Genomic DNA, 19,547 nt, shown 5'->3' on the forward strand with positions numbered 1-19,547 from the left:
TGTTTGTTCTTTGCAGCTGACTGATAAATAAACTATAGACAAGGAGGAAGTGCTTGAAATATTTATTGTCTTTGTTACAAGAAACATGGAGAATTCACTGTGGAGAAACACAAAATGGGAGACTTGAATGCTGTCCGTATGTACATATGTATATAGAGGGTAAGTAAACGTGATGGAATGGGAGGCATGGAGGTTTCTGTGAAAGTTAAGGCAATAAAACGCCGATCATTTCACCACAGAGACAGTCATAGTTGTGTAATGGGGAGGTCCACATATGAGACCAGTAAAAGAATTACAAGGCTTTCGAGGAATATGATGTTTTCATATATCTATATGGGACACATTTGTAGCCTGTGATACCTGCAGTATTTCAGCAGCTCCCCTCTAATCTAATTTAAGAGGTTACCACTAAGTCAGTTAAAACAGACTCCATGACTCTCATAATGCCATCACATAAGATCCTTGTCATATTGTTGTCCACATTACATCCAAGCACTGTGTATGATAACATCTACAATATTATGTATGTCTGAAAACACTATTCAGGTCAGACACATTGGGTTGCATAATGTTTGCTTTTCACGCTCACGCCACTAATGTCGATGCCTTTACAGCTTTATCAGTATATTCTAGGAAACCTGTAACTTGCTTAGTTTGATCACAAGCTTTCACATTTTGCATGGTTTCTCCTGAAGGCGCCCACTTTCTCTCTCTTGTTCACACACACACACACACACACCACGCACTAACACTAAACAAGAGACCAGCTGGTCCTGAATCATTGTGACATCTGCATAGAGTGTACAGGGACTTGTGTTGCTATATCAGGAGAGGCTCAGCTGAACTAACCCTAACCCATTCTCAACCTGTCTGCTCGAGACTGCCTGTAACTGCACTTTTACAGTAACAGATTCTCTGTATATTGATTTTATCTCTTAACAGAATGTACGCAAGCAATTCAGGGAACGGAGGCTCCAAGACACATTTATTTAAATAACTTCCAAAAACAGCAACAAAGAAAACATCTATTGAACGTACAGTACACAGGGGTGAAACGTTTGTACAAAAATATGTCATTTTGTCGGCCCAAACATAATACAGGATTATCATTATAGTTATACAGATCAGTAATAAGACTAGATTGAGCATGCTGTATCTCCTGTACATGTTATATAAATATTTACAGTCATTCAACATGAATGCATTGTCGTCACCAAACTCTTTTTTTTTTCTTTTTTTTTTTATATTTTTCTAATCTCACCAATTCAACCATATGTTTCAATATCATCAAATGATAACCTCTATTAACCATCTGTCTGTACTGTTGGGGAAAATACCACTTTGCCATTGAAAGCTGAAGACCAGCCATGTTGCAATCCTTCATCTGGCCAGCTCATCTCCAGAGGCACACCATTGACTTGCTTTTCAGCTACAATACAAGTCAATGGATGACTTTTTCAATTTTCAAAATAGGTTTTACACATTCCAAAAATTACTGTTATCTGCAAACAGAACAGAATAATAACTCAGTTGTTAAGATGGAAGATTCAGAGAAAATCACTTATTTTTCCTCTGAAACACCTGATACTTTTGTTCATACTGTAGCTGGCAGGTGGATTAAATTACATATTCACAACAATACTACTACTAAAAATTGCTTGTTGAAATTAATGCTTTTATTTTGAACTCTTTAACTGTATATTTCAGTGTTTTTCATGTTTCATGGCCCATTAACTCTGAGTTAGATTTTGCTTGCTCATGGATTGATCTGTCATTGCAATTTTGCAGTTCTGTGTCACGTCTGCTTCATTATCCAACCTGTGGTGTTGTTTTTACCACATCCCTCACTGCTTTGCTGTCCTCACCACCCTCCCTTTTTCCTGTTTCCCCCCCTCTTCCGCCCTTTCTCTGTGGTGTCTCCTGTTCCTGCTCTTTTTCATTTCCTGGATATGTTTCCATTTGCCAACTCCTAAGCCTCGTCCTCTCACCCTTGACGGCCTCTTCTCCAGCCACAGTGAATCACAATACTCCTCCAGAGAGGCAAAGGGAGAGCTCATCACTCTCAGGTAGTCTTTATAGCGCTGGCGGGACTCAGCACCATGGCGTAGCTCCACCACAGGGGCTTCACTCGGCTTGGGCTTCCCATCCAGTTGTCCATGTGTAACCAGTTGTAGTGTCAGCCGGAGGAGAGTGTGGGTGAAGTGTGTGTGCTCTTGAGCCACGCAGACATACACACCAGCATCAGAGGCATGGAGAGAGCGAATCAGGAGACCTCGATCTGTGTGTACAATGCGATCATCCAGCCTGACCTGGGAGACAAAAAGAAACATATAAGAGCTTCATTACAAAGGACACAAGGGAAAACAGCTGCCTTCAATTCGCCTGACCAGCTGGTACACAATACAACACAAAATTCTTAAATCACCCTTGCAACTTAAATCAATATTTAAATCTTTTCTACAAAACAACAAGAAATTCTGGGTCCCTCTACCCCTAAAACAATCAATCTGAATGACTGCACATTACAAAACACCAGCTTGATACCTGCCACCCTGTTTACACGCCTGATTTGTATCCAAGGTGCGTTAAACATGGTAATGACCCCTGAAACAGGAAACATATTGAATTGGGTGTGGTGAGTGTCACCCACAGCGTGAAGGACCAGGGACCATTATGTGGTGTGGAGAGATCTTTAGATGCATGATGAGTGTAAGTGTGTGTGTGTGTGTGTGTGTGTGTGTGTGTGTGTGTGTGTGTGTGTGTGTGTGTGTGTGTGTGCTTGTCGTTGAGGTGTAAGGGTAAGTAGCATGCTAATGTCATTCCATTTAGCATTCACCATGATTCGTCAGGTGGCATGGTTGCTGTCAGGGCCTAAAACAACACAGCTGTGGTCAGAAGACAGAGAAAGAGCATGCACATATGTGTCCAGTGTGTGTGTGTGTCCACACATGTGTGGATGCTTCAAAAGCATACCTCCCACAGCCTGGCTCTGGCCCCCCAGAGGTGTAACTGATAAGAGAGGTTAGAGAAGGAGGCCCAGGCGTTAACCTCATGTAAAAAAACATGAATATTTGCCTGTGTGTGTTGTAGCTTTGTTTTCCCATATCCTTCGACATATGTGTGTGTGTTAGTGTCTATACAGCTCACTAGTGGTTTCTAGGTCTGACACTGATGATGTGTTGTCCAGCCAGAGGCAGACCCACAGACTCACTAGTCTGTCTCCTATCACGTTCTCGTTTCCTGACACACCTGACTGACCTGACAAAACACATGGGATATATAAATCAAAAACATAAAATCTCCTACGCAAACTCCCTGCGGAGACATTGGGCAATTTCCTAAAATCATTCAATCATTCAGTATTTATGTTTTTATTTGTGTGCCTTTGTGCAGCTTCTGCCATCCAAAATCAAGGCATCTGTGACTAAATGGCAATGCCAGACACTTAAACTCGCCCAGATGGTCCGTCTTTATTTGTGTACCTGAGTGTGTGTGTGTGTGTGTGTGTGTGTCTATCTGGGCCTGCGATTCAGCCAACAAATTCCTGCAAGGAATGGCAATGCAGCTCTTAAGTGTATCATACAGCGTTCTGTGTTTGTAGGGACACTTGTATGTGTGAACAGGGGTGCATACATGTGGAGCAACCCAATGAAACACAGCTCTTAATAGTTAAATGAATCACAAGTGTGAGTAAGTACCAGGCTAAGAGCTTCGCATGCTTTCAGGAAGGCTTTGGTCTAATGAACACCATGGATGAAATTCAACGTAATCCATGCTTTTCGTATTACACATTTTGTAATGGGCCAGCATTCCAGGCTCCGGGAGGTGAATGCACACACAGGCACTAACAGACACACACAAACATGCTGTGAAAAAGACAGAGAAATCTCTTCCAGCTCACATCTTTAATAGCTGACTTTTACGAGGGGATAAGAGGAGGGAATGTGTGTGTATGAGCGTATTATGAGAATAAGTATTGGGTTGGACTGCAGGTGCTGTGAGCAGCTGGTCGAGGATGCCTTTATCAAAAACCATCAGGAGGCAGAAAGTGTGGAGAGAAACGCAGAAGAGAAGAGGCTGTGGGAGCGTGTGGAGACAACACAAAAAGCATGAGGAAACAAAGTAGACGAGAGTAAGGAGCGTGACGGCCGGAATTAAGTGAGGAGAGATTAAGGTGTGACTGATGAGAGAGGATGAGGGACAAGAGAGGAAAAGGGATGACAGACTGAAGGAAAAAGAGTGGGGAGAAAAGCACAGGGAGTGAGAGGTTGAAATGAGCCAGACACTTCAGACATCACCTGTTCCAGCCGTGAGAGCAGGTAGAACACCTTGTCTCACAAGAGGCCGCTGATGGTTTGGGTGTTTTCGTGTTAATATCGTTGTGGTTTAATATTCTAGCCAGTTCCAATTCGTAAAATGCACGTAATGCAGTTTTTTTTGTACTTGACACAGCTGCCAGTAAACGCAACATTACTGACGGGTGGCAGTGACAAAGAAAGAGAGAAAACAATGACTAAAACTGGAAAGAACGAAAGCAAAGATGACAGTGAAGTCATATCCCGGCACAGAGATGAGGAAACTGCTGACCAAAATAGTCAAATAGCATCAATTACAAGAACACTATTTGATTACCGTCAAAGTAACTTCAAAGTAAGGCTCAGGCGAAGACACTGAATAACATGCCATGCTACACAGCGCAAACTAAGGCACACACACAACTGATCTCTTCCATCACCTGAACACACTGTGTGTGTTTCTTTGACCTCCAGCTTGGTGTGATTCACTTGAACTCCTTCACTTTGTGTTGACTGTCAGCAGCATTGCTGGGGTTCAGCCAAGAAGAAATCAATCACAGGCTTCATTCTATATTTTAACCCACGAGAAACAAGCAAAACTAACTAGCACTTATCCATACATACCCAAAGACATTTTGCCTGTGAGAACAATGGAGAAATAAAAAGCCTTGAAGCATTAGACTCACCGTCTACCCAGGATAAAGAAAATATTATTATATTATATAATATACTCAAACTCCTATTTTTCCTATTCAGTTTGAAAGCCATGTTTGTAGTCTGACATGTTAATTAAATGTTAATTTATTATCCCATTAGTAGACACAATTTATCTTTCAGCCACATTTAATTACTTAAAAATCCAAGCATTTGTGCTACAGTTACCTTTTGTCTTGGGTATTCTGTGTCTACATTTAAATATTAAATTTTTCCCCCTAAAACATTGTTTGAATCATAATGAAACATCTGGCTTCATTATCAGGACATTCTTCAAACACGAAAGCAGCATTTTTAAGTTATATATCATTATAATTAGCAACATTTGTCAGTGTGACAGACTTATGTAAAAGGGTTTGTTGTAAAGCCCAGCCTGAGTCTGAATTATTATTTAACAATACTTTAATTGTAATGTATCAGAAAAATTGTAAAACCAAAACAACTGTATTGGGCTGCCAGTTAGTCCAGATGATGGCACTCTGTACCTTTTCATTGACAGAGAAGACACATTTTAGTCACATTTTTATGTACATACTGCAACACAACCAAACCTCAAACAGCTGAACTTGCTGTTGATCCATCATATTCTACACATTCTGCTGTATTTGTTTAGCTTCTGTCTATCACATAACAATCCTGAGGGAGGAAGAACTCCTGCATTCACTCCTTCATCACTTTGTCTAGAGTACAATAGGTCACATATCATTGCATGCCTGGACACACAAACACAGAAAACACCCCATTGTGTTCATTACCCCAAAACACATGACTGTCCCCAGGGGTCTGTTATGATTTCTGCTGTAGGGAATCATAAAGAAACACGCACATATGCACACACACACACACACACACACACACACAAAGGAAATCACAGGGCTTTCTGCTGTGTAGGCCTATAAAGGAACACATGGTGTTAGTGGCCTCTGCACCTGTCAGTGTGTTTACATTCACCCCTGAGAGAGAGAGAGGACAGAAGACCTTTCATGGGAGTAAATAAGTGTAGTGGGAAGTGGGGAGAGAGAAGGAGTGAGTGGGTGGAGTGGTAAGCAGGCCACTCGCAATGGGTGGAGGAAGGTTTGCATGTTTGGATAGGGGAGGGCACCGAGGTGCTGAGTAAGCAAGTCTCTTGTCTCATTCAGGAGACGAGTGTCATCATCAATGAGTTCCTTTCAACACCCCAAACATAAACACATCCCGTGTCCTTCTGTGCCCACAATCCTGTCTCCCAGGATCTGAGTTTTAAAGTGACTTTGGTCCAATGACAATTAAAAAAATTGAAATAATACAATGGTTTTGTAAAGAAACACTAAACACTGAGATTTGTTTTAACTTCTTGACAACAGCTGGAAATTCAGCTTTCAATAAGCCCTAAAAAAGGCAATTTCAGTTTTAGGCCATCACTTGTTGAGTTTTCAACTAAAGTGGTTGTTTTCTTTTTGTTTTAAGTAATGCTTTGTGTAAAGTCCATATTTCATACAGCTTTAGTTGCAGAATGTGTTTTCTGATTCACCAATCAATGTTACTGCCCAGAACACAATCTTTAGTCTCCCTCTGGTTTAAGTTATTCCTCAATTTCCTCAAAAACAGAGGAGCTGCAGAACATTTCTGAAAGCCCTGGACCTTCATAAATATCAAAAATGACCTTTTTCAAGGACCTGGTGAGACCCCGGATTGCTCCCTTATTACCTATAATTCCACAACAGATGAAATGTGCGCAGTATGCTCTTGGTCCAAGCAATGCTTTTTATCTTCCCCAAGATAAGCAGGACCTGCAGCAATGTGATTTGTGGCATAAACAGTTGCTGATGGGTCCAAGGCTCAGACCTCATAGCTGGTGAGGTTGAAGTCAACTTTGATGTTTTTGGATTCTTTGAAGTACTGATGTAAGAAATGATTGTTGCAGTGGAAAATACCTGTCTTTGGCCCTGTTACTTTCTTGCTTTGAGACCTGGCATGAAAAAAATGTAACCCCTCAGGTACAGTAAACTTAAGAAAAGCAAAAACAAGGTTTGCCTTCAGACTTCAGAGAGAGTGGAGGAAGAAAGAGAATGAACGAAAGAAAAGCATGAACAAGAGAATTTATGTTTGTGTGTGTGTACATGTGTGTAGATAAGGGCACTTTCTGACCTCCTCCCTGCGTTCAGATCCAGGTCTCTGTATGTACCACCGGATCTGGGCCTGTTGAGATTTAGGGATACACTCGAGGAAAGTGGAGTTGCTCTGCACCCCAAAGAGGACCCTCTCCTCCACCCGTCCCCCAACAAGACCTATAAAGAAAACACAACTGTTATTGATCCAAGAGTCTCCTCTCTGGTTCTAAAAAAGGTATATCATGCAGGTTTCCTCTAGTGACTGGTGAAGTGATTCATCTCTTCTCTGGATGTGTGTTTACAGCTCGCAAAGAAGATTAACAGACTCTCCTACAAAGACAGACACAGGCTGAACTTCTGAAGAGAACAAAGTCTACGTACTGTCTTCTGTGTCCCAGCACTGACTGGCGGGGTCTCCATGCTTGATGTCCTGTCTTCTGGCTCGTCTGGAGAGCAAACACACAAAGTTTATCAAGATTACAAGTTCACGTCATGTGGTGTTTTGAGAGGTTGTTTGATATACCGTAAAATACTGATAGTAATCTTAACAAGGTCATCTGTACAGTATGACAGTTTCACAACCTCAACCATGTGATTCGGATGACGCCCAAAATTCAGAATGAGGCCAGAAGTGAAAAGCAGAATGGACGAGATGGAGGAAAGCCCATGCTAGTTATTGTTTACTCATTGTGTCGTCTCAGTCAACATGTGTGTGAAATCTGGAATTGCCCACTACATTCTTAAATTATGGCTAAAAACTTTTTTTGAGGTAAGTCAAAAGTGAAATATGGTCAGAATATGGTGTTGAATTATTGCCAAAAAAGAAAGTGTTTTTTCCATTATATGATGATGTCAGAGTGAAGTTGACCTTTTGGGAGAAAAAATGTCATCACTACATCGTTGTATCCCATTAAACATCTGTGAGAAATTGTGTCATAATTACTGCATCAATTCTAGAGTTATGGCCAAAAACATGTTTGTCAAGGTCATTTTGAGGTCACAGTGACCTTGACCTTTGAGTCAAAAGTGTCACCAATTCATTGTCAACTGTGAAATATGGTCATCAGTTCTTTATGATGTTATGGCTAAAAGCGTGTTTTGTGAGGTCACAGTGACTTTTGACCTTTGACAACCAAATTCTAATCAGTTCATCCTCAAGTCCAAGTGGACATCTGAGCCAATCGCCAGCGTGGAGCCATAATGAGGGGAGAAGAGAAGATAATAAAGGGTACACCTCTCACTCATCTCAAACGGGGGTATGTTTTCTCAAATGTCAAATTTTGCATATACTGGAAAAACAGGAATGCTGTGCTGAACATGTGAAGAAGTTGCCTAACTATCACCTCCAGCAACAATTTTTCACAACCACTCAAAATGTGATTTGAGATGACCTCTGATTACTTGTAACTCTCCGTGTCCTTCTCTGATTGACACGTATAAAGCCTAAATGGAAAAAGTAAAAGTGAAACCTCATTCGAAGATTGACATTTGTTTTCCTACATAAATGTTATAGTTTGAATAGAATTTAAAAAATCAAGTTTTTTTGGCGTCCAGCTTGGTGTTGCTCACTTGGGCTCCTTCAGTTTGTATTGATTTCACCTCCTCCACCTCCTGTCAGTCCTGTGTGATGGGACATCTGTAGCCTACGCTCACTCACACTGTGAGGATCAGCTTTCAAAGAGCCCTGGAGACCTCCACTATTCTACAAACCACACCAGCATCCCCACTGGCCAAGAATATGGCAGTGTGACCTCTAACTGTAGGGTACAGATTCTGTAGAGCCTCAAATCGTGCAAGCAAGCACACAAACAAAAAACACAGACACACATGCTTTTTCTCCTCGAGGACTGCACTCTAGAGGTGTGGAATGACAGTAGCATTAATCAGCTGAGGAACAGCACCTCTGATCAATGCCTCAAATGCACTAATACCCCCTGGCATGGAAAAATGCTGAAGAGGAGAAGGGAACCAAAAGGGAAAACATATTTAGCAAGAACTATGAACTCTGCCTGACAGCCCCAGAATAAAGAACCAGCCCTGGGAACACACACACACACATGCACACACATGCACACACACATATACACCAAGGAAAAGTAGGGCAACAAAGGGTCAAAGAAGTTTAAAGATAAATGGGTTTTTTTTTTCCTTTTTTGGATCAAGTTTATTGCTATTAATCATTCTATGCCACATGTTTAAATCCTAATGGCATCAAGACATTAACGTGCACCAGCTCTGCATACCTGGGAGGAAGTCAATTTAAAGTAGTACAATTTGAATTTGCATTGTGTTCGTACGAGTGTGTGCATGTGTGTATCCAGGTTTCAAATGGTTACATGTTTGGTTTTGTAATTCCCCATAAATGTTCTGATATGTGATGCAAATTTGTGTGAAAAAGATATTTTCTTAAGATTTTAACTTAAAGTGTTTACTCCACCTATTTATTATTGATGTTTTATTTATCTGTGTGTTGCAGTGTGGACTGTCATTATTTTCACTGTTATTTTCACAATAAGAATCACAATACATTTGTTTCACAAATCAACACTAGACACTCCATCAAGAGTCACATATTTGACGACCCTACATTTTTAGTGTGAATGTATGCATCTACAGGCTCTAAACAAAAAAATGTTAAAAAGAGGTTAATTCTCATGCTTTTGGTTAATGTTTGATAATGACTATAACTTGGCAAAATGAATTTCTGGGAGCCTAGCATACCTCTTGGATGCAGGCATGTATTGTGAGCATGTGTGTCCATCCCAGGCGCAGTAGGGGTCTCGTGCCAGGCAGCATTCAGCACAGGCCTGACCATACAGGTGACATCTACTGAGGGACACCTGGGCCAGCCCTTCACTTGAACCCACGTAGAGCTGTTTCTATAATGAAACACACAACACACTCTGCTTTAGGGAGGGTAAACATACAGGTCAATTTCAAATTCAAATTTATTATCCATTATGGAAATTCATGTATTTAGAGGTGCAACAGAGACATAGAAAAAGTACAGCAACAGAAAACTGTACATTGTGAATAATGGGGGTCAATGTGTTACAACAATAATATTCATTTAAAATGTCAAAACCTTCAACACACACTTGAAAAAAACCAGAGAGATTTCAGGATTTCTCAATGTGAGGAATTTTTACAAATGTGATTGTCATGATCTGCTCTGACTCGTCTGAAGGAGAAACAGAACTTCAAAACAACAACGGAAAGCACTAGCTGCTGGAGATTAATGGAAGCTGTGATTGGGGTTGAAGTGTCTGCTGACACCCCTGACCCTAAGATAATGAGGCAGGAGGGGGAGAGAGCGCTACAAGAACATGGGGAAGGCTAAAGAGTGAGAGGAATATTGAATACATGAATGAATTGGGGATAAGAAACAGTATGTCTTGTGCCACATCAGGCATATGCACATGACTGAATGCATGTGGCATGAATGAAGGCAGAGAGCAGAGAAGACGCGCAGAATTAGTGTGGGAATATGGATGGATGAGAATGAGGCCAAACCTGTTTAGAGGACATCTCCATACTGAGGATGGGAGTGGGAACCTGCAAAAAGTAAAACAAACAAACTTCTTCAGCTTTAACAGTAAATATACATTGCTGGAGCAGTGTTTGAGTAAAAACAACAGATGAGTTTGTTGATTAATAGTTCAGAAAAATCCACCAGCGTTGTAGAGTCTGTATAACAGAGGGATGATGAATATTTCACTGTTTGATGAGTCAACTGTCCCACCGAGGACGGCTGGGGAACAGTTGGCATAGTCTATCAAAAAAGCAACGCTCGCAGCGAGTGTGTGTGCTCATGTTTCTGTATTTGTGCACACAAAACCTGGAAAACTTGAAGTTCTTCAAGCACCACTTCCTCTGTTGACCAATTCTCTTGAGTGATGCTCACCACCTTCAGAATTGAGCCAGCATCTACGACAGAGAGTGAAGAAGGAGGGGGGGGGGGGTCGGGATAAATCAAGCAAACCACACAACATGTATTTTTCATTCAGAAGTGAATACTGTAAACCAGCCAGGTATGAGTACTGTATTGTTTTCATATCCAATGGAAGTAAGTACTTCTAGTCCGTGCACTCACACCCTTCTCTAAGTTTCTAAACAAAACTTAAACACTGGGCCATTCTCAGACTAGATATATATATATTATACATTAAGGGTTAAACTGTAAAAGGGAGTCAGTACTGAGACCTAAGACAAGATACTGGATTCAAGTGCAACCATATATTTATTCATTTACATCACCAAGACCATGACAGCACCAGTAAAATCTGTTCAAGGCTGAGGACAACTCATAGTGATCTAGTGCCCTCTGCTGGTCAAATATTAAATTTCAAGAGACAGCTGGGATGAGAGGTGTGTGTCTCACCCGTTCCCAGGAACATGACCTCATATTGTCCGTCCTCTGCCAAAACTCTGTCCACCACAATCTGAGTCAGGGTGTAGTCCACCCGGACACGTGTGAACACGGGTCGGCCAGTCAGAGGGTAGACAGAGCGATGCATGAGAGGGTGGAATCGGACGAAACTGACCACCTCATCTGGAAAGTCTTTGGTGGTCTTGATCCTTGGATCATACGTCTTGCTGGGACACTAGAGGACAAATAAATAAAAAAATGTTGATCTTGTGCAAAAGTTTCACAATCACAAGATGATTCCACTCCCTGACAGTGTTTAGTGTCTATTTTTCTTATATTTCTTTTGAGCAAACTGACCAATGGTTTCTGTCTGACAATTTTACTGGTGTATGCCTCCCTCTGGTGGTCAAATTAAGAAGAGCAGGAGGCAAAGCACATCTGGAACATCTGTGTCGCTCCTGCTCCCCCTTTCTGTGTATACTATAGCTCAAACACACTCAGCTGTACACCTGAAGTATACACCAAATCCCCCATACATCCCTTTCCCTCCCTTGATTACGTTATTTAAACAAAATGAAACCAGAATCTGATTAACATGTCGAGTAACCTCATCAAAGCCAAGGCTATGACATACATCATGAGGTTGCATGTGCAGATGTGAGCTTGCATACCCTACAGCATCTTGAACATTTCACCCTTGAATCTGCCTTAAATTAGGCCATATTTATTATTTTGTAATTAGCAAGAAAGTTGGGGATGACTCTATTCATTGAATTTGTGAAAAGAAAATCTTTAATTAGGAGTGATCGAGTATGAGCAGCCTGTTTGTCTCTGTGCCCTTCAGCGGGCAACGCACCGTTCCAGGACGGGGATACGGTATCCGCCCCTCATATTCTACCCATCGGTGGTCGGGCCCCTCTTTGTGGGTGTAAGGTCCGTTAAACACAGCCCTTATGTCCGCCATGCTGTACACACACACTGCTGAGCCACGGAAAATGGAGCTGAGAGGAGAGTGGAAACAAGAGACCAGGTTAAGGCTGGGGAAGAAAAGGAGAGACCACAGGTGGTGTTGGTGATGGTGTGAAGAATACCAAACTTACCTGGAAGTGGTGAAGACTGCATACACTATGGGGTTTTTGTCATCTCTGGTAGGGAGCAGAAATATGTCCTCTGTAATCAAGAGGGGAAGCCACAAAAAAGGTTGTTTGTTTTTATTATCTGCACAGAAAAGATTGTGTTGCACCTTCATCTTCATTTTCATTTACTGCATATGAAACAGCAACTACAGTCTAATATTGGCTACTGCTACACTGTGCCACTTCTGGTGCAACTGGAAATTCAGTCCCTTTCTAAAGTACACTGTGAAGGTAGTTCATGGAAGATAAAGCCCAGTTTATTGGCCTAGCTTTTTAGTTTTTTATGTTCGCGGTCACTTACGGAGCTCGTCAAAGTGTGTGTCCACTCCGTCTGGTCCAGGGATAGAGCACACAAGTCTGGCTTTGAGGAAGGTGGTCCATTTATTGGTCAGACTCCTCAGCCCACCCACATCATTCTGAAACACAACCACATAGACGGTAAAGTCATAGTCAGCATAGTGCAGCTGTCCAACGTGGCCAAAAGACAAACACAATTAATAACACACACTTTGTACTTAACCACAACCCGACTGTAATCTATCTAATGGTCTTACACACACAGACAACATACAGCATCGTGGCCTTTCTCCGATTTCCTGCGCTAATTAGGAAAATAAACAGGTGAACCACATGCCTCTAGTATGGATCTGCTTATTTAACCAGCACAAAGGAGACCTTCTTGTTCGCATAATGGCAGTCGGGAGTAATTGAAAAGGGAGAGGAAAGAGGAAGAGAAGAAAACAGAGAGAGAAGAGGGAAAAACATCAGAGGAGAAGAGAAACAAATGAAAGTGCAGCATGTTGGAAGAGAGTACTAAAATCAAGTGAGGCTACTGATTGATAATGCAGGTTTTATCTTAGCATATGAATTGCTGCTTTAAGTAGCAGCCTTTGATTGAGCTACGGTAAGAGCATTCAAGTGCACCTCCTTGTAATTCATAGAAAACTTGAGAGAACCTCCCTATTAAAGTTGGCTGGTGCACCAACTAAGTGGTAAAGAAAAGACTGCTATGGCTCAACACACACACAAACACACTTGTGTTTAAGAGACAAAAAAAATGTAAGCACTTAATGAGGATGTTTCACAATGGTGATAATCTTCAAAGAGGATTGAAGTGAAGTGCAATCATTCCTTTTACATGCAGGGAAAACACTTACTTACTTACAGATAATGAAAGGGAAGGGGAAAAAAACACAAAGACCACAAGAGAGAGATAGCTAAAAGAGGAGGAAAAAGAGCGGGCTGTAATCCAGAGGAATCACCTTCCAGTCTGCCTTACAGCTTACTCCCAAGTCATAAATACGTTGAAAGCTTTTCTCTAAGAATGTAGCGATAGACCTCCAAATGCTAATAGCAAACTGCTGTGGGCTAGTCCCATTTGGAATGACTAATGGCACGCTGTATGGTATACAGAAGGTCCCCAATCATGAATCTATCCTGATTCTGTCCTCAGTCAGCTGTGCAGTGCCATCCAAGCTTACAATTGTTTTGACACGCTGTCAAATAGAACTTAATGAGTGCTGAAACATGATATGCTTCTCAAATGTCTTGCAGCATCTAAACACTGAACAGAGAGAACGTTTGTATTGACAAAAGGATTCCTTTTAGTTTGGCAATGTGCTTCTAGCAATAGACCATTGTACTTCTAGCTCTTCCAGTAGAGGCTGAATGCTCTCACTTTAAGTTGTATTGAACAAAAGCATCAGCCAAATGAACGTAACGTAATAATAATGGTACCGCACATGCAAGCTCTATCATGCCAATTAAATCTCTCCAAAGCCAAAATATGTCTCTGAGATTTGAATGGTAGTGCAACAACAGCAACCTTTTAATAGAGAACACAAGAAATTATGACAATGAGACGTTGCAAAGATCTTTCAACGACATTGATCTCAGTGACAATGTAGGCCGCAGCACCATGAATGCCCAGTCAGCATAGCACAAAGGGGCTACACCATGATTTACCGCCCCTGACAGACTCTTTCAGATGACTACAAAAGAAGAATGTATCAGGAAGGCCTCCTCCTGGGGGACATAAAACACTTTTGTAGTGGCCGACACAAAGATCCTTATCCGATCAGATCATTGTAGGAGTTATGACTCCCCCACACACTGTAAGAGGTTTTACATTCCTACTGTCTTTCTTTCTCTATAGTCCCACCATGTCGTACCGACTTTAACTCTACCTTCAAAGCACCATTTCTCTCATTACCAACTGGATCTCGACATCCATGTAGAGTATCCTAGCTGGGCCTTTCACTCTTCCATCCCCTTCTTTCTCCCCTACCTGTCCACCCATCCGTCATATCCTCACCTCCCCTCCATGCCCTGGTATGCCTCCCATTTTCCACACATTTCTTGTCTAATATCTCACCTTGCACACACGAGCCACTCGGGACAGGATGCTCTTGTCGTTGCCTTCCCATGACATTTCACGGAAGAAAAAGTATATCTTATCATCATCTGGATTGTAGGTGTCTGCAATGGGATGAGCAGATATAAACCTGCCCTCTGAAGACACAGAGAGGAAAAGAGAGACAGAGGGGAGAGTGTTAAAATAAGTCAGGTAATTGCTTTTCCATGCGCTGCAGCCTTGAGGTGGCATTAACACTACACTCAGCACGTTTATTTACAATCTTGCTCTATTTCTACAGAAAGGTCTGATTTATTATCACTTCTATTTACTAAGCTAAAGCTTGGGCTGCACATAAATCTTCAACTTGCAGTGCAGTTTGATACATGGACTAATACAGTAATTGCTAGAGTATTTTGGTTAGTTTAAAAGCAGTTTTGTTTACTTTTCTATGATTTTCAGCCTGTCTGGCAGTATATGTTATGCAGTAGTGTGGAATAGAGATCATCCTTTAGGTGGAACACCCAGGCTCAAATATCTACCATAATCATGTCGCCTGTGTTTGAAACAGTATTCAGATCCTTTAATTAAAAGCAATGTAGATATTTAATTACAAGTAAAAGTCTTATTATTATTATTTTAGGCACTTGGGGGCAGCGTTACAGGCTGGAAACACACATTTTACCACCTTATAAAGTTGAACATTTACACATCGAGCAGACACGGAGCAACATTTCATTTGGTCTTTCTGGACACACAATGACTGTAAGACCAATATTTGCTCTCCATCTTGATCTGTTTTGGTCTCCACCAACAACAAGGGAAAAATCAGGCTCCTTAGCTGCTAAATGTTCCATTATGTTTGACAGGTAGTTGCTAACTTTGTCTGTCCACCGCTTGGAGCTGAACAGGTAGCCTACAGTGGGTAGCTTAGTAGCTTTTTGCTGAACAGCTGGAAATGAGGAAAACAAGGAGCTGAAAGAACCTTAAACACTTTGTAGAGCTGAGTTGCACAGTTGGGTGATAATTCTCTGTGGGTCACTATAAATTATAAATAAAGATTTCATGTTACACATAGTAATTTGACTTGTGTGTAGCACAAAATGTAATGCCAAAAGTAGCTTAGTTTTACTAGTATCCATACTATCAAAGGGTTTCTGGACTGATCTTATGTGAATTAAGACAAACAAACAAACAAATTATGAGTAATTACTATTTTATGATGTTGCACAGTGTGACAAGAGTGTTAAAACAAGTAAAAACTATACACAATGTATGAAATAGCAGTGGGGAAAGGAGACTATCAACAGCATGTCGCCATCAGTGTCCTCATTCAGGGGGGGAACTAGTCCAAAGTGTTGCAGTGACATTACATCAACATTAGCTCAACCCCTAGAAGCCGAGCCAACCACCAGAGGGTGATTCCCCAACTGGAACAGCTTAATGTACGACTGCTAACACACTCGACAGAAGGTCATTGTTAGTCCTGCAGCACTGGAGAGATGTTCCACAGGCTCACAGGAACAGAAACACTGCAAGAAATGATGTGCTCTTTCTCTCTGCCTGCCCTGCGCTAACACATGCTGTATACAGAGAGAGAGAGAGACATAATTACTCCAAACAGCTCAGACTGCGTGGTTGTGAAATGTGGAGACCATGTGTATGGTGACAACTGTTGATACACGACAACCCATCAGTGGCTGTAAAACACTCGAGACTAGAGACGTATACAGAGAGAGAGGGCTCCCTCCTGTGATGACTGTGCATGCCTGTGTGTGTTTGTAAGTGTGTGTGTGTTTGTGTGGTTATGCGGTTGTGTGACTAAGACCGTGAACTTTGTGGCACACTGTAAATTCCCCGGTAGGTGTGGTCCCTGTTCAGCTATGGCATTCATATAAAAGTTCCAGCTAAATGAATAAGTGGACTGTTTTCTCTGCGCTGGAATGCCAATAACCATCCTGAGGGCACAGAGAGGCTCTTTGTATCAGTAGAGAGGCTGGAAGTTTGGAGAAAAAGCAATAATACGTTTTGAGTGCACTCAGCGTGTTAATGGGGATATGTGCAAGTGTGTGTGTACCATTGATCCAGTAGTCTTCAGAGATGTCTGTGCGTATGTAGTGCTGGTCAGGTGGAGGGCCAAGGGAGCGTGTGAACGTTGTGTCTTTGCCTAGGAAGTCTGAAGATGTGCCCGCGTACAGGTACTGATCTGGACCCATTACAGAGACAGGTCGACATTATTGTACATGAAAAGTCACATAGCAATAGCTTCTTTGTTTTACATTTGTACAATTCTAGTTAATACGCACGTACACCATAAAAACATATCAGAAAACAGATTTGACAGTGTATAATACTATTTAGCTTTCAGCAGCTTACTCAGATTTACAAAAACACAGACTGAGAAAGATGTCAAGAAACACAAAGCGAGATGAGGCTCAAAAACACTTGTTGTTTACAATTCTCTGCCAAGTAACTTTGCTGCTGCCTGAGAAATGTCTGCTTGCCTCTCTCTTAAACAAAATAACTTGCAGAAAAGTGCTGGGAAAACAGATATATGAAAACAGATTTACTCAAAGAACTGAGCGGAGACTTGAGGGGAGACATCATTTATTCCTGGGTAAATGGTTCTGTGCAGCAATGAAATTCTGGTGTTCAAGAGATAAGGCAGGCAGAGGACTGCCAGAGTATTGCGTCATGGCTCATCTTACCCGTGAGGACTGAGGTGAATGGCTGCAAGGGATCAAAAGGACATTTCAATCTGCCAGACTCCACTGTACTAGACAGCAGTTGGAACACACCATCCTGAGAGACGAAAAGGAAGATTATATTATACTCGTGCCAAAATGATTCCTGCTGAGATTCACTCGGTCTTCTCTCTACCTGTCTGCGGCCAGAGATTTCGATCAAAGCACAGTTGGGGTGGAAAGCTCCTGTCCCACAGGCATAGACATGTGTTCGATTGTAGTTGTGGAGGACCCTGACAAAGTTAGCGCACTCCAACTAGAACAAGCAGAAACAGAAAAAGAGAGCAAAGATGAACTATTATAGACAGTCTGATGGAACACGTACGCTGTATATTACAACACACAATGGTGCACAGATAAAACCTTTAGAAGGACTTACATTTGCATTTTTGCCAGCCAGTTTGCACATTTCAACTCTGTCCCGGGGAGCAGGCCAGTGAATCTAATGACAGATAAATAAAAGGAGAAACATTTTACATCTCATCGTGTAGCATGTGAGCCTTTAACTTCTGACCATAAAAAAGTCATTTCATCTACAAAGAACTTGAACATTTTCATTAAATCTCTGCCAGACTATTGTAATGCACTTTATAACCTACTTGAGCCCGCAATATAATGAAAAGATTACAATAATAAAAATCATAATAACAATATAATGTGTTCACGCTGCAATTGGGTCCGAATCCCACAGCCAGGCTTCTCACAATATCTGAAAGGATAGTGCATAATACTCCTGTTATAGCATCTCTACAGTGGCTACTTGTGCATTTTAGAGTACAATATCAAACTTTATGGATCACTTTAAAGACTACTACTGAGTAAGCTCCTGACCCCCTAACCTGGTAGGAGTCTTCAGCCCAAGATCCTCCAAAAGGTCCTTTTTAGTGGCTAATGAGGATAGGCAAAATGTTTGCTGCTCTCAGTTATACAATAATTAACACCTCCAACTGCTGGAGAGACCAATGGACGTATAACATTCAGTGTCCCTTCAATGTACCCCACCATGTTCACACATGTGTTATAACAGGCTTATGTGCTTAGCGTGTCACCTCTCCTAAATCCTACCAAGACGAGCTATCGCCAAACTTATTCATGGGTCGACAGAGCCTAAATACGCATGCAAACACACTGGCACAAATATGAAAACATCTCATGATTCCAAATCATTGCATGCCGCTGAGGAATTCATACAGAAAACCAGTGTTACAATGTCATGTGTTGACTGCGCACAGTGTGCGGCCTGTGTAAGGGCTTAAACAGGTTTTGAAACGCAGAATATGAAATAACCAGTGGCCTAGTCTTACCACACCATATAGGGATATTCAAAGACTGTAAATCAATCTCCTGAAAATCAAGGTGGAAACACCTGGAATGCTTGTTAGCAGAATATCTGGTTGTGTTTTAGTGCCCGAGGGCCCCCTTCCAGGTATACCTCTTTGCTAACTGATAAACCAAGTTTGTGTCCCTAGATCATGTTCCCTGTCAAGGGCTGGTCCCAAAAGGCAGGGAGAATTAGACTTTTGGTGCATATCGCCCTGGCATCAGTATCAATGACCAAAGAGGCAACAGAAAGGCAACACTTTGAGAGCAAGACTACGAGTTAAAACAACCAGATAAAAATCAAATAAACACACTGTCGTCCCACTTGCATATCAACCTCAGCTGCATAAACACACACTCACGTCTACAAACTTTAACATATGGCATCCGTCCAAGTGCATTTTTGTGTCTGTGTTTATACTTGTGTGTGTGTGTGTGTGTGTGTGTGCCCTCCAATGTGATGACCCTGACCTCACCAGACAGACAGTTGCAGACTGCTGTTGACTGAAAGGGGAGATCTTCTCTA

The 19,547-nt window shown here is 41.7% G+C and overlaps 1 protein-coding gene across 2 annotated transcripts in view; it reads right to left on the reverse strand.

Annotated features, from left to right (window-relative positions):
• Positions 1-957: 957 nt before the first annotated feature.
• sema3d (sema domain, immunoglobulin domain (Ig), short basic domain, secreted, (semaphorin) 3D) overlaps positions 958-19,547 on the reverse strand; it is a 30,709-nt gene continuing 12,119 nt past the window's right edge. Inside the window, exons 4-18 of one of the 2 annotated variants that reach the window (XM_070907747.1) lie at positions 18,081-18,143; positions 17,838-17,957; positions 17,666-17,759; positions 17,035-17,163; positions 14,979-15,115; positions 12,906-13,020; positions 12,569-12,638; positions 12,325-12,469; positions 11,481-11,703; positions 10,938-11,026; positions 10,613-10,654; positions 9,821-9,978; positions 7,481-7,545; positions 7,137-7,276; positions 958-2,309 (exon numbers count right to left, since the gene is read on the reverse strand). In XM_070907747.1, coding sequence (XP_070763848.1) covers positions 1,845-2,309; positions 7,137-7,276; positions 7,481-7,545; positions 9,821-9,978; positions 10,613-10,654; positions 10,938-11,026; positions 11,481-11,703; positions 12,325-12,469; positions 12,569-12,638; positions 12,906-13,020; positions 14,979-15,115; positions 17,035-17,163; positions 17,666-17,759; positions 17,838-17,957; positions 18,081-18,143 — 2,055 coding nt within the window. In that variant the 3' untranslated portion in view covers positions 958-1,844. Of the gene's footprint in view, positions 2,310-7,136; positions 7,277-7,480; positions 7,546-9,820; positions 9,979-10,612; positions 10,655-10,937; positions 11,027-11,480; positions 11,704-12,324; positions 12,470-12,568; positions 12,639-12,905; positions 13,021-14,978; positions 15,116-17,034; positions 17,164-17,665; positions 17,958-18,080; positions 18,144-19,547 lie in introns of both variants that reach the window. The other variant, XM_070907745.1, reaches the window with a different exon arrangement.

The sequence above is a fragment of the Enoplosus armatus genome, chromosome 6 (genome assembly GCF_043641665.1).
Source record: "Enoplosus armatus isolate fEnoArm2 chromosome 6, fEnoArm2.hap1, whole genome shotgun sequence".
NCBI lineage: Eukaryota > Metazoa > Chordata > Actinopteri > Centrarchiformes > Enoplosidae > Enoplosus > Enoplosus armatus.